This window comes from Nelumbo nucifera, chromosome 1 (genome assembly GCF_055504915.1).
Source record: "Nelumbo nucifera cultivar China Antique chromosome 1, China Antique-T2T, whole genome shotgun sequence".
NCBI classification, from domain to species: domain Eukaryota; kingdom Viridiplantae; phylum Streptophyta; class Magnoliopsida; order Proteales; family Nelumbonaceae; genus Nelumbo; species Nelumbo nucifera.
Window position 1 is genome coordinate 154,756,850 of NC_142649.1, and position 15,372 is coordinate 154,772,221.

The 15,372-nt window shown below is 39.9% G+C and overlaps 1 protein-coding gene across 4 annotated transcripts in view; it reads right to left on the bottom strand.

The window, feature by feature from the left end:
• The window catches only part of LOC104602711 (receptor-like serine/threonine-protein kinase ALE2), a 28,796-nt gene extending 13,946 nt beyond the window's left edge, over positions 1-14,850 (bottom strand). The window contains exons 1-5 of one of the 4 annotated variants that reach the window (XM_010266487.3): positions 14,361-14,850; positions 1,988-2,080; positions 1,804-1,902; positions 1,572-1,691; positions 1,090-1,458 (exon numbers count right to left, since the gene is read on the bottom strand). In XM_010266487.3, coding sequence (XP_010264789.1) covers positions 1,090-1,458; positions 1,572-1,691; positions 1,804-1,902; positions 1,988-2,080; positions 14,361-14,418 — 739 coding nt within the window. In that variant the 5' untranslated portion in view covers positions 14,419-14,850. The remainder of the gene's footprint in view (positions 1-1,089; positions 1,459-1,571; positions 1,692-1,803; positions 1,903-1,987; positions 2,081-14,360) is intronic. The other 3 variants (XM_010266488.3, XM_010266490.3, XM_088894800.1) reach the window with 3 other exon arrangements.
• Between the last annotated feature and the right edge of the window lie 522 nt (positions 14,851-15,372).

Sequence of the window (15,372 nt, forward strand, 5' to 3'; positions counted from 1 at the left end):
TACAAACTGGGTACAGCTAATAAATCATTATTTTTTTTATTGGAAACGGTAACTTCATTACTATAACTTAAAATAACTTTCCAGATTTAAGTACAGCTGTCAACCCCCAAGTAGGTGTTGAGCCCCCAGTAATCTATCTTACAAAAGTGCCCAGAACATACTCTCCCTCACAGTTCCTTGTTTAGCCAACAAGTCAGCTAAACCATTAGCTGATCTCCTTGTCCATTTGAAGCATGCACCGATCTCCCTGTTATGTTGAGAATTTCCCTTACGGGGGGGGGGGGGGGGGGGGGGGGGGGGGGGGGGGGGGGGGGGGTGCTGTCTATAAATCCAGGCTCCCAACTTACTAGATTAATAAATCATTATAAAACAATTGTGTTACATTTTATTCATTTATACAGTAAATTACTTAGGAATTAAGAAAAACTCAAGTTTACAGTGGAATTTAATAATGGTATATGGTCTGTTCCATCATATAGTTCATCCCAAGAAGCCAACTACTGCAAATAAGGAATTAAAAACACAAAAACATGGAACCAACAAAAAAATGTAAATTCATGGTTCTCAAGCACATTTACAACATAACTAGTATTTTAAGATTTAAATGAAGAAAAAAGAAAAAAGGAAAAAAACTTTAAAGAACTCGATGGTGATGTAATTGCCTAAAGGCACTTCAACCAAAAAAATACAATGATTTGAAGATGTTTTCTTTCAAAAGGACTCTAAAGATTGAGTTGTTTTCCCTCGGGTGGTTTCCTAGTTCCTACCACATTTTAAGGCCAATAAAGGTTGTTTGCTGGGGTTAGAAGTTTCCTTTAGAGTTACAGCTGCAGTAACCTAGCAGCTCAAAGAATTTTAATCCAGAAATATAACAATTTGAAGATGTTATGTTCCAAGAGGACTCTGAAGTCTGAGTCATTTTTCTTTTAGGCCGTTCCAATCAAGTTTCAAGGCCAAAAGAGATTGTTCAACTCTAACATCAGATTGATACCATTCTCCTTCCATGAAAAAACAATATATCTTATATTGGACAATATGTATCAATACTTTTAACCTTGCATAAAATAAGAACGTGATCGAAAGTATCACCTGGATAACGGATGTATATCACTTCATAATCACCAAAGAGAGTTGTATTAATTGGCACCTTCTTGTGCAAAAATCTCTCATAAGTCAGTGTGGCCGTGGTATTATCAAATTTTTCTCCTAGTGGGACGAGGTTAATATCCACCATTGTTCCCTGACCCTGATTATCTGCACTGGCACCCATGATCCTTACTTGACTTTGTTTGAGATATGTCCCTGCTGCAACCTCAATCTCAAGCTCTTGAATAAGAGGAAAGACTGCATATGAAGCAACATCTAGATGGAGCTCAACTTGCATAGGAAATACACAGCCACAAGGTGAACCAATAGGAGTGGAAGTAAATGGCTCAAAACAAGTGATTTGTTTACAACCTGCCAAAGTTACTAATATCATCACATATCATTATACCTCAATCACCAATAAAAAAACGCAAACAAATGAAACAGAACTAAGGTAGCAAAAATATTTAGAAGTAAAACTCGACCTGGACCTTCACTAACTGATGAAGTAGATGGGACTGGGGAAAGAACAGGTCTCTTCTGATGATGATGATGGTGGTGGTGATGATGGTGTTTAGGATTACTATTAGGACTAGAAGCAAACCCTGAAAGAAATACATCGAAAACATAACAAAAACAAAAAAAAAAATGAAGTTGGCAAATATGGTCAACAAAGGCATAAGAGCATGATCTTGAGGTTAAAAACAAATCAAATACCTCGGTTTGTTACATAAGGAGTGGGAACAGGTGAAGATCCAAAAGACAATTGGGGTGGTTTGGATGGAGCAAATGCAGGCCTCATTGGCATTTGCTTTCCTGCAAAGAGAAGTCTAGTAACCTGAGTTACTACATACGATAGCTGATATTCATTAACCAATATAAAATGAAGTGGAAAAAACACCTCGAGTAGATGGTATTATAGGCGGTGGATGTAAGGAAGGTAGTAGGTGGTCAAATGAGATTGAAACTGACTTATCATAGGAATCTTCTCTCCCTGCAACAAAAGTTGGCAAACAATGACAAAGGTACTTGAAAACAGATTAATGACAACAGCTAATCAAGAGTCGGTATCTGAGAAGCTCATATAAATGTCAGGGAAAAAATCTACGTTTGCATAGATGCATCCACCTCATAGACTGCTATAAAAGCCATGAATGGATTAACAAATGAGTTCAGTGTTTACCTAGGTTCAACCTTCAACAATGAATATAGTATGGCATTCTATAATGAATGTAGCGTAGAAAGTGAAAAATAACTACATATCAGATGTTGGTAAACTCTTTTGTTCATTTAGAATCAACAGGAAATTTTCATTAAAAGAAAAGGAAAGTAAACCAAACACCATTCACACATAGGCACCAAAAACATACCAAACCCAAACTAAAATATATCTCAAACAGAACTTGTAACCCCAGAAACACACAAAATCATCCCAAATCCCCCCCCCCCACTAATTCCAAGTTTCCAACTCAAAACCCCAACTTCAAATCATTTAGAATTCACTCCTCTTGCACTGCATCATCAGGCTCAAAATGAAGATTATCAGACACAACTTCAGCCCTTCTCTTCAATTCCATAAAAACTTTTTCTTGCAAACTCACCACCTACAAGTAAAAAAAGGTCCAACAACTTACTTGAACTTGTGAACTACCTCATCCAAATCAATCTTCTTGTCTACCTGCCTAACTTGATCAAGCATCATCTTGTCAAATTTTTTATCTAGGGAGCTTCTTCATAGTCTGCCAAGTCTTTCTTCAATCCCAACTGTAGAGAGACTAGGCCAAATGGGGCCTAGCCCATTATTTTCTTATTATTGTTCTTCCTAGTTGCTTTGTTTGTTAATGGGCTTTTTCCTTTATGGGCCTGTTAATGTTTTTTTAAGTAGATTTATGAGCTGGCCACCCTCTTAAGGGCAGACTTGTAATTTGATTAGTTTTAGAAAGATTAATAAAAGTTAAGAGAGGTAGAAGAGGAGACAATCGAACTCTTCTTCTTTCTCCCTTCTTCTCCATCTTCCTCTTCCTCTTCCTTGCTGTCTTCCTCTTTTCTTTCTTTCCTTGCTTAAATCTGAAATTATGTTGCAGAACTTTATTGAATTAAATCACATCTTGGTATCAAAGCAAGTCTCCCATCCTTCTCTTTGTTTCTTTTTTCTTTCTTTTCCCATACACCCTTTGATTAGAAGAGTGTATGGAGAGATAAGTTGCTGACTGTTCAAAGAACTTTTATGCCTAGTTGGTGGAGGGTTTGGAGAGTTAGAATATGACTGTAGACTGCCAAGAAAGTGAGGCTGCAGTTTTTTGCCCAAAACCCTAGCCGACTAGAGAGTTTCCAGTTACAACTTACAAGTTAAAGAGACAGAAGGTGGTTGCAGTTGGAAGAAGTTCAGGAAGCTCTAGTAGGAGAGATTGCTTCTTCTCTCTTTCTCCCTAGAAGTCGGGTGCAATGAAACCCTAGATTTGGAACCTTCAGGCAATGTTCAAATTTTCGATATGTATCGGGCCGTATCATATCAGGGGCTTCCTGATACGCCCCTATAGCGGGTGTTTCAGAGTTTAAACAGATTTAGGAGGTAGACAAGCCTTAAATCGGCTCCTCTGAACCAGGTTAAAAAATAAAATAAAATAAGGAGCGAGCCCCAATATAGTCCAATACGGCCCTACTGGTGTATCGGGCTGTATCGAAATTTTGAACCTTGCCTTCAGGTACTGGACTGACCTCAATTAGGTCCATAAAGACTTAAAAACCTTGTTCTTGGATATTCGTTGGTCAATGGAGCATCTAGAAGTGAGATGAAGCAAATTCCGATGTCTAGGACTGGTCCTGTAGATTCCGCTTTGACTAGACTAACTACAATCAAACTTGAGGGAACAAATTATCTGGCCTAGGCACAATCTATAAGGATTTATGTTTGTAGTAAAGGTAAACTAGGTTATCTCATAAGCAATAAGGAGAAACCAGCAAAGACCGATCCTACATATGAAAAATGGGTGCAAGAAAACTACACAGTGATTGGATGGTTAGTCAACTCTATGCAGCCTCACATAAGTCACCATTACCTCTGGATGACTTCGCCCAAAGAGATTTGGGATAGTGTCACAAAAACATATTCTTAGAAATTGAATGTTGCAAGAGCATATAAGTTGAAGAATGATGTGAACAATCTGAGATAGGGGGAGAAGAGTGTCGTTGTCTATTATTCTATGTTGAAGTCACTGTGGCATGAGATTGATGTTATGGAAACTGTTGCATGGGAGAGCACCAAGGGTGCAATGACATCCAGGAAACTGGTGGAAAGAAATAGTGTCTTTGAGTTTCTTATAGGACTCAACCATGAGTTTGACATTATGTGACAAAATATTCTAGCCAAAGATGAAGTAACCCTTGCTCAACCATATTCTATGGTGAGTAGTGAAGAGAATATGCGGCAAGTACAGTTATAGGGACCACCTTCAGAGAATTTTGCACATGCTGGAATAAAGCCAAAGGGATCAACTAAGAAAAAGGAGCTAATATGTGAATATTGCAAGAAACCGAGTCTAGGCAAGGGATCTAAACATGAACAATGAAATGTAACATACAAAAATCCTAATCGAAAATCAGATCTAAAGTTCTAAACAATACATCGATTTTCTTAAAGACCTTTTCAAGGAAATGAAACATGAAACTAAGCCCCCAAGGCATCATCAAGGCTCCAAGTCGAGTCTAGGCAATAGAGGTATGCCTTGTCAACTAGGCATCTAGACACCTTCCTTGGGTTTCTTGACCAAGGTTTAAAATGTTGATATCGGTGGAAATACTGGTCATCCAAATAAACAAAACATGTCAGAAATGACAGAAATGTTGTAAAGAAATATTGAAAAAATTATAGACATGGTCAAAACATTGTGAAATATGCAAAAATATAGAATTTTATTTCATGTAATGATAAAAGATACATAGGTAGACCCTTTTAAATTATTATTTTGTTCAAAACCATTGAAACTATATGATAGAATGGGTTCAAGCAAAACTTAAATTCATAGAAAGCGTAAATAATTCTAATAGATCAACCAAATAATTTATTATTATACATTACATTTATCAAAAAATAATTTATTGTACAATAAAAACTAATATTTAACTTCATGTTTGGAAAGAATTTCAAGCTATCTCAAAATGATAATTTTTCTGATAAATGAAAGATTTTATTAAGGAAGAGGACAAAAACAGATAACAATTACAAAGGATACTTAGAGAGGCATGAGCTGCGACCTCTCCAACCCATTAAAAACTAAAATAGATTATAATTGTTCCCTAGTTGCCACTTGCTTGGCTAAGCATTCAACCATAGCATTAGCAGATCTCCCCACCCATTGTATTCTAACATTCAAATTCCTTGTCAAACACTTAATTTTTTTAAGTTCATTCTTGAAATGCCATATGATCTTGATCAAGAGGAGAGAGGAGGAGAAGAAGAAAGAGAGGAGAGAAAGAAGAGGCAAGAAGAATTTTGACCAAAAAACTCAAATTGGCAGTGCCAGTAATTTTGTATTTATATGATAGGGCGACAATATAAAAAATAGAAGATAAAAAGACAAGAGTGCCCCTATGGCACATAACTATAGAGTTACATCACTCCCCCTCGAGTTGGGGCGTAGATATCAATCATCCCCAACTTGTCACAAAGATTATAGTGCCACATGGAGTTTAATCCTTTAGTAAGGACGTCTGCAAGTTGTTCCTCAGAACTGATGTAGGGAGTGAAAAACTTCTCCTTTTTCCAATTTTTCCCTGATGAAGTGTTTGTCAACCTCTATATGTTTGGTTCTATCATGGAGAACAAGATTGGCTGCAATGTTGATGGCAGCCTTATTGTCACAATAGAAAGACATAGGATCACTAAGAGGAAAGCCTAATTCACCCAAGAGATTCTTTATCCATAGAAGTTCTGCAACACCATGAGACATGGCACTGTATTCAGCTTCTACACTCAATCTGACCACCACACTCAGTTTCTTACTCCTCCAAGTAACAAGATTTCCCCCAGCAAAGGCACAATAACCACTAGTAGATTTTCTATCATCCACAGAACCAGCCCAATCTGCATCAATGTAAACCTCAACTCTCATATGCCCATGTTTTCCAAACAGGAGTCCTGTCCCAGGAATTTCTTCAAATTTTTCCAATTTTTCCCTGATGAAGTGTTTGTCAACCTCTATATGTTTGGTTCTATCATGGAGAACAAGATTGGCTGCAATGTTGATGGCAGCCTTATTGTCACAATAGAAAGACATAGGATCACTAAGACAAAAGCCTAATTCACCCAAGAGATTCTTTATCCATAGAAGTTCTGCAACACCATGAGACATGGCACTGTATTCAGCTTCTACACTCGATCTGACCACCACACTCAGTTTCTTACTCCTCCAAGTAACAAGATTTCCCCCAGCAAAGGCACAATAACCACTAGTAGATTTTCTGTCATCCACAGAACCAGCCCAATCTGCATCAATGTAAACCTCAACTCTCATATGCCCATGTTTTCCAAACAGGAGTCCTGTCCCAGGAATTTCTTCAAATATCTAAGAACTCTGTATGTTGCCTCCAAGTGTGGAGTGTCAGCAGGTTTTGCTCCAAGCTTCCCCGTGTCCTTCAATAGATCTAGAGCATATTTCCTCTGGGAGATGAAGATACCCTGATTAGAGCGAGCAACTTCAATTCCAAGAAAATAACGTAAAGGCCCCAAATCCTTCACTTCAAACCGAGTGGCCAAAAATCTCTTCAATCTCTATATCTCTGAGTCCCAATCACTGGTGATAATAATGTCATCGACATACACAATTAAAGTTTTCATTCTCCCTTGCTCTCTCTTCACAAAGAATGTGTGATCAGACTAGCATTGCTTAAAACCCATCTATTGAACTGCCTTGTGGAACCTACTGAACCAGGCCCTTGGAGACTGTTTTAAGCCATACAAAGATTTCTTCAATCTACATACTTTCTGCTCATTTCCTTTAGCACAAAAACCTGAAGGTTTGGCCATATACACTTCTTCTTCTAAGTCACCATTCAAAAATGCATTTTTAATGTCTACTTGATGAAGCTCCCAATCTAGATTTGCTGCTAAAGAGAGGGGAACTCAAATAGAATTCACTTTTTCTACAAGTGCAAAGTTTTTCGCATAATCAACTCCATACACTTGTGAAAAACCTTTTGCAACTAGTCGGGCCTTGTACCTCTCCACTGTGCCATCTGCCTTATGTTTTTTTTTAGAATACCCATTTGCACCCCCTAGGTTCCTTTCCCTCAGGAAGATCTACCAACACCCACGTGCCATTTTTGTGAAGGGAGATTTCTTCAATCTACATACTTTCTACTCATTTCCTTTAGCACAAAAACCTGGATGTTTGGTCATATACACTTCTTCTTCTAAGTCACCATTCAAAAAGGCATTTTTAATGTCTACTTGATGAAGCTCCCAATCTAGATTTGCTGCTAAAGAGGAGAACTCAAATAGAATTCATTTTTGCTACAAGTGCAAAGTTTTCCACATAATCAACTCCATACACTTGTGAAAAACCTTTTGCAACTAGTCGGGCCTTGTACCTCTCCACTGTGCCATCTGCCTTATGTTTTTTTTTAGAATACCCATTTGCACCCCCTAGGTTCCTTTCCCTCAGGAAGATCTACCAACACCCACGTGCCATTTTTGTGAAGGGCATTGGTCTCCTCCTTCATTGCATCTGTCCATTCAGGAACAAGTAAAGCTTCTGCAACACTCTTAGGAAGGGAAACACTGTCAATAACAAAGAGGAAAACACGGAAAGAGGGTGAAACATTCTCATAGGATAAGGAAAGAGCCATTGGGTGGTGAGTGGTGCATGATCTGACACCTTTCCTCTTAGCAATAGGAAGATCCAAATCACAATTAGAAGTATCAATATCAATGGGCTCAAGGTCATTAACTGGAACAATAGTACCTGGATGCGGTGATGGATTCAACCCCTGAGGGTTTGATGGTGTAGGTTGCACAGCTTCAGAAGGCAACAAAACATGTCTCTGTTTCTCCTCACTTGGACTCTCCCCCTGAGGAGAAGCAAGGAATAAAGGCACATCTTCAAAGAAAAAAACATCCATGGATACAAAGTACATTTTGGAAATAGGATCAAAGCAACAATAACCTTTTTGGGAAAGGGGATAGCCAAGGAAAACACAAACAATGCCTTTGGTATCTAGCTTACCACAGGTAGGAGATAAGTCATGGACAAAACACTTACACCCAAATACATGCATAGGGATAGGAAACAATGGAGCTGTAGGGAAGATGAGCTGATGAGGGGACTTGTACTCCAAGAGACGAGATGGCATCCGGTTGATAAGATAAGCCGCAGTCATAACAGCATCCACCCAGAACCTTTTCGGAACATTTTTTTTTTGATCAATAACACTTTCATTAAATCATCAATAGAGGATTTACAAAAGGAAGACAAACACGCTTATCTTCCAAGAGCAACAAAGAACCTCAAGAAAAGGAAAAAAAGAAAAAGAAAAGGAAAAAAAAGAAAAAGAAAAAGAAAAGAAAGAAAGAAAGAAAACACACTACAGTTACAGCTTGGCCCAGAACCTTTTCGGAACATTCATGTGTATCAACAACCCTCGAGCAACCTCTAGGAGATGACGATTTTTTCTCTCTGCAACCCCATTCTATTGAGGGGTTCTAGCACAAGAACTATGATGAATAGAGACAAGTTTCAAAAAATTCTGAGGTCACCATGAAAATACTCTTTGGCATTGTCTGATTGGAAAGTTCGAATCTCTGTTTGAAATTGTGTATACCATATGTTGGAAGGCCTTTACAAGTTTAGGAACTTCATCTAGAGAGTGCATAGGATACACCCACGTATATCAAGAGAAGTCATCAATGAAAGATATGAAGTATCTGTAGCCATTCTCCGTTGGAATATTTACAGGTCCCCAAACATTAGAATACACAATGGAAAAAGAAACATTTGATCTTTTATTACGTAAAGAAAATGAAGTTCTATAGTACTTGCTTAGCTGACACACTTGACACTGAAAATCATGAACTAACACATACTTAAACAGTTCTGGAAACAAGTACTTCAAAGACTCAAAAGACAGATGACCCAAACGATTGTGCCACAAATAACTTGACTCTTATTTGACAGACTCAAAAACTCTGAGGCCGCAAGACCAACTTTATTCACCAGCACATAGAGACCATTCACCATGTTCCCTTTATCAATCGTCCTCCCAGAGGCCAAATCCTAAAAGACACAAGATTGAGGAAAAAATGTTACTGAGCAGTTCAAAGAGTGTGTAATGCTGCTAATAGATAGTAAATTAATAGGCAGTTTTGGAACATGTAAAACATTTGATAAAGGTAAGCCAAATGGCAAAGATATAGATCTTCGACCAGCAATGGAGGAGAAGGATCAGCTAACCTCACTTTATCCTTGCCAGAAAGGAGGGTGTATGATTGGGAAAATGTGGACTTACCAGTCATGTGATTGGAAGCACCAAAATCGATAATCCATGGAGATTCAGAGGTATCAGTAGACACATGGAATGCAGAAGCTAAGTTACCTGAGGAAGAAGCAAAGGAGGTTAAAGGAGTAGGTCCAGAATATGTTTGTGTGAGAGCCCTACCATATTGCTCCAAATGGTCACGAAAAGGCAGTGATAATATATTCCTTAAGATCAGACCTAGGGGGGCAACCCTGAGAGTTCACAGTAGGTCCTCCACTCTACAACTCATGAGAGGCCAAGTTGGCTGATGTGAACCTCTTCTGATTTGGTTTCTTGTTCTGTTCTTGTGCTGAATTCTTATTTAGGTCCTATGCCCACTTCGGCTTACCATGCAATTCCCAACATGTTTCCCGTGTGTGCCGAGATTTCTGACAATGAGTGCACCACAGTTTATCCTTATCATCAACCATTTTCTGACCATCTCCCTTTCTTGCTGAATTGGTGTTGACTCTTACGGCTAAAGCAATGGTCTCCCCCTCAGGAGGATTCATTTTCTGGCCATCTCCCTTTCCTCGGATTAAACCAGTGCATACACCTCTTGCACAGAAGGAAAATCCTTGCTGCCCAAAATTTGAACCCGGATGGGTTTATATATGGGATTAAGCCCTAACAAAAAGCAAACACCCGCTGCTGTGGCACTAACTGTTTGTAGGCTTTGGCATCCTTTTCACTCTCCCAGTTAATACTCTGATAGTAATCTAACTCTTTCCAGATAGATGTGAGGGCAGAATAGTAAGTGGATAAGCTTCTTTCCCCTTGTTTACATGTTGCAGACTCAGCTTACAATTGATAGATTCTAGCATAGTGTTTCTGCTCGGAGTAAGTTGACATTGCTTGTTCCCATATTTCCTTGGCTGTTTCGGCCTACATAAAGTTCCGTTTAACTGATGGTAGCATAGTAGTCAAAAGCCATGACAAAATCATGCAGTTTTCCTAGTCCCACTTACCATATTCAGCAGTACCAGTCCTAGGTTCCTTCACTTTTCCATTGATATACCCTGCCTTACCTCGAGCTGTGGTGTACAGCCGCATCTCCTTAGACCATGTCAAATAATTTCTGCCATCTAAGGGAGTAATGGTCGTTGGAAAGCTCATAGAGTCAAGATTTCTGTTCATTCCTCCTTGGTTGAAAGAAGTTCCATTGATTGCAGAGTCTTCAGAAGCCATAACAAAGGCTGTTATCAGAAGATTCAGACCTACAACCCTTCTCCCGCAGTCCACACACTCACAAACACACACAACCCTTACTGTAGGGTTTAAAAACAACTGCAGTCACAGCAACACAGCACTTGCTGTCACAAATCAACAGGTCTACCTGACCTTACAAGGGCTGGTTTAAGTCACACACAACCTCTACGGTTCTGCTGATGTATTTCTCCATCTGAATGAGGTCACACATGACCTACACAGGTTCTTCACCCACACAGTTTTGGGTCACAGACCCACAAGAAGTATTAAACAAGTCTACACCATTCGGCTAGAGCAGATTTCAGGGTGTTCTTGGTAACATTACCAAGAACCAATGAAAACAATCACTTCAGTATAGGTTCCTGATCAGTTCGATGAATTCTGAGAAACAGTCCACAGACAAATGGGAGAGAAGAGAAAAAACAACAACCGACCTCAATAGAACTAAGTCAATCATCTGTCGAACTTGTTTTCTTTTCCGTTTCTGTTAAAAAAAGAGAGAACAGGGTCCACCAACGAATCTCAATGCAGGGTCAAACTTGTTTTCTCCACTTTCAGTTCAGATATGTGTTTTGCAAAACCTTCAATCAGATAAGATGCCTCTTACAGAGCGATGTCCTGCTCTGATACCATGATCTCGATCAAGAGGGGAGAGAGAGGAGGCGAGAAGAATTTTGACCAAAAAACTCAAACTGGCGGCGCCAGTAATTGTGTATTTATATGATAGAGCGACAATATAAAAAATAGAAGATAAAAAGACAAGAGTGCCCCTGCAGCACATAACTATAGAGTTACATCACCATACTACTGAATCTGGGTTCAGTAACCACCCCACAACCACCTTGGAGTTTCCTATTACTATCTGTTCCACTCCTAGCTGTACAGCAAACTCTACCCCCTTGAAGGGCAGCTAGCAGTTCTGCCCTAGTGTTACGGTTCAGCACAGGCTTAGCCTTGCCTACGCTTGGCAGGCTTACGTTAGGGACATGCCCGTCATTTTCGCCTGTAAGATTTTTGGGAGAACTGATGTCATCTTCAGGCAGACCACCAGAAGCTTAACGTACTCTTTGAGGAGGGGTGGTCGACCTCCTTGGGTGCCTAACCTTGGCACTCCTAGACCTTCATCCCCTTGCGGGGCGGCCCTGGTTAACGGCTAGCATGGCTACCAGGGTTCCTCATGGGCGCACACTTGCTCATGGGGACAGTGTTGGACCGGCACTGCGCTACCGATACTCAAGGGAGGCTTGGCATGCGGGCCTGGCTCAAGCACGTCCCTTCACTTCGCCAGCCCCTTGCCCAAGCTGATTGAGCTATCCCGTTGCCCATAGTGCACGGGTGTGTTCCGGCCCAAGCGGTTGCCTATCATCATGGCACACAGGTGCCTGTCATCATCGGCATACAGGAGACCCTTCACATCGGTGCCAAGTCACCTTATCGGCGCATGGTCGCCTTCCATTATGGTTGTCCCCCTTTAGCACGTAAGCAGCGCCTCCCATGGACCGGTCTGAGCCAGGAGAGTGCCCCGGCCATTGGACTTGAGGTCATGATCCAGTGCTACTGACGTTGGTGGAGCCATCCCATCGGGCAACTCCTAGCCTCTAAGCACAGAAAGGCTTGTCCTGGCCTGCCTTGGCCAGGACGCCGCACGGGTTTCTTCCGCTGTAGAACTACCCCCGTGACACTAGTGGAGTCCCCCTCACCTAATGGGCCTGAATATAACAAAGTTACAAAGCCACTTTCATTCCTTATAACTCCTCCCATCCCAGAATAACCCAGAATGTGCTGACTGCTACCATCAAAATTTAACCTTCTCTTGGAATATTCTGGCATTCCTTTCTTCCCACACTGTCCACAGCAATGCTGCTCTTGCAACCCTCCACATTATTCTTCCTCTTTGTTGGCGCCAAGCAAAGATAGAAGGGTCAAAAAGCAAGCTTACTTCTAATTAATAGCATATTTTTCATGGTAGAATTGTTGCCTCTCTCACTCATCCCCCTCATGTTTGCACTTTGCACTAGAGAATTAGTATTACATGTTTAAACTGTTTATATTATATTTACAATATTTATCATACTTATCAAAAAAAAAAATACAAAACTTATCATACTTGTTGATTAATCATAATGAAATGAAGATCAACCAGCATTCAAAGTTTTAAACCATAGACATGTCCCTTTTACAGGTCAACACAAACAGATGAAGTCTTTTCAAATGCTATTAACATTGTTTAGTTATTAGTATTTCATTCATATAAGGAACATGATTAAAATTTAGGTTGTGTTTGGTAGGAGTGCAAAAAGCATATGTATCAATGTAAATGCAAATTTGGTCAAAAAGTGAGAAAGCAAACTTGGTTCAGCTTTGCATTGATCAATTTTGTACTGTGTTTGGTTGTGCCAGGTGCAAACACAAATTTCAAGAGTGGAATCTACCTTTTTTTTTATATTGGCCAACTTTGTTTTTGGTAAGAGTGCAAAAAGCATATGTATCAAAGTAAATGCAAATTTGGTCAAAAAGTGAGAATGCAAACTTGGTTCAGTTTTGCATTGATCAATTTTGTACTGTGTTTGGTTGTGACAGGTACAAACACAAATTTCAAGAGTGGAATCTACCTTTTCGTTTTACATTGGCCAACTTTGAGTGCAAAATTTGGAAGCATAATTTGCCCTCATTTTGAATGCAAAAATGTCAGGAAAAAAAAATACTTTCATTTTCAGCACAAAAGCATATTCTTACCAAGCACCTGCAAACCCGAATCAGAGTACAAATTGCCCAACAGACCCTAAAATAGAAAAAGAGGGACATAGTATTGAACTTGTAGAAGCTAATCCAGATAGAACTCACAACATCACTTATTCGAAATGGAACTACGGCACTACAAACGCCACAGGCACAACGGCACATGGTGATACATTTTTTTATCAGTGGCACGAGCAGATGAATCACAAAAATGTTTCATTTATTTCGGCACACAAGGTGCACACTCGTTTTCGACTTGTCCACTGTGCTTAGTCCTCTTGCTGTTTCGGACCTTGTGATTGAGCTAAACCAGGCAAAGAAGCTTCGCATAAATGTGATGCCGAAGAATTACGTGTTACAACTCAAACTTACTAAGGGGAATTTGAAGTGTTTGTATAAAGTACTGCAATGATTTTGTGCATATGAACAATTTTCGGGGCTCAATCCCCCTTACGATGTGCTTTCTGCAAAAACACTGATAACTCCATCTCAGGGAAGTTGTTTCCCACGCGGGAAACACCTTTGCATTGAAACAAAAGAACAAAATGGTTGGAAATCAAAATCAATGCCATTCGCAATGAAAAGGAAAAATTAAAAAAAAAAAAAAAACAAAACAAAACAAAAAAGGCAGTTACAATTTTACAGGAACTACATAGAGCTACTTCCCTACAACTGTATCGATTGCTCTACTGTAATGAATATACATATAATATCAATATCACAAGACTTCCAGCAGCTAGACTACATTTAAGTCAAGTGCCAATAGCATCAGATAAAGACCAGCTTTAGCCAAAAAAGAACGGAAACGACAGTACCAGAACTAGAGAAAGCCGAATTGAGCAGCGGAAGAAGAAACACCATCAATGTCAGCATCTTCCCTTTCCACCATGAAATTCATAACCATCGTCAGAAGAAGAAATCCAGGAGCTAAAACGCCAAAATGCAGCAGCCACGACGAGTATCGAGGGGAGTCCCGAGAAGGCCATGCCACAGGCAAAATTCTTCATCCCTCTTCGTTTTAGAAGCAAACCACAGCATGACGCCAAAGACGGCGAAGATACCAAAGCGCATGTGATCATAAAACCCTAGTTCGGAGAGTACAATGCAGGTGGGTTTGCAGATCCATGAAATGTGGCAGAAACTTGAGAGAGACGAAACCACGGATCCAACAAGACTGATAGATAAAGGAGCAGTAGGAGAGAAGAAGAGAAGTGGATATTCTGAGAGAGAGAGAGAGAGAGAGAGAGAAGCAACAAAAAACAAGAGCAAAAACAAGCAGCAATCCTTGAGAAAGGGAGCGCAGCAAAAGAGAGAGAGGATTTCCTTTACGCTGCGTTTGGTTTGGAGGAAAACATAGGGATGGAATGATTTGTACAGGTTTTCCAACTTTTCCCTCTAGCCAAATACAGCCTTAATTTTATTGTCCCGTAGATGGAAAATGATTTCCCATTTGGCGCGTCTTTTCACGCGGTCTTTCGGCTGCTTAGAAGCCGGGAAGACCGAAAACTGGTCTATTCCTATTTGGCATAAGAAAGATCTTGTCGCCAAAAGATGGGGCACCGAAAAGATGTGAGAAGCCCATTTTGGACTGATTTCAAGAAGCTCCAAATGAAGTTTCTCGTGTCTTTCGCATTTTAATCTCGCACAAAAAGACCCGAAACGATGAACAAAAAAATGTGCATATGCCAAACGCTCTTCGAGCTACCAGATCTTATGTCAAAAGTTCAATACGTCTATTGAATGTCAGAGCTACGAGAATATCTTCTCAAAATGACTTGCCAAGCGGGCCCGAAAAATATTGGGTAAAGTTAAAGATACAAGTGATAA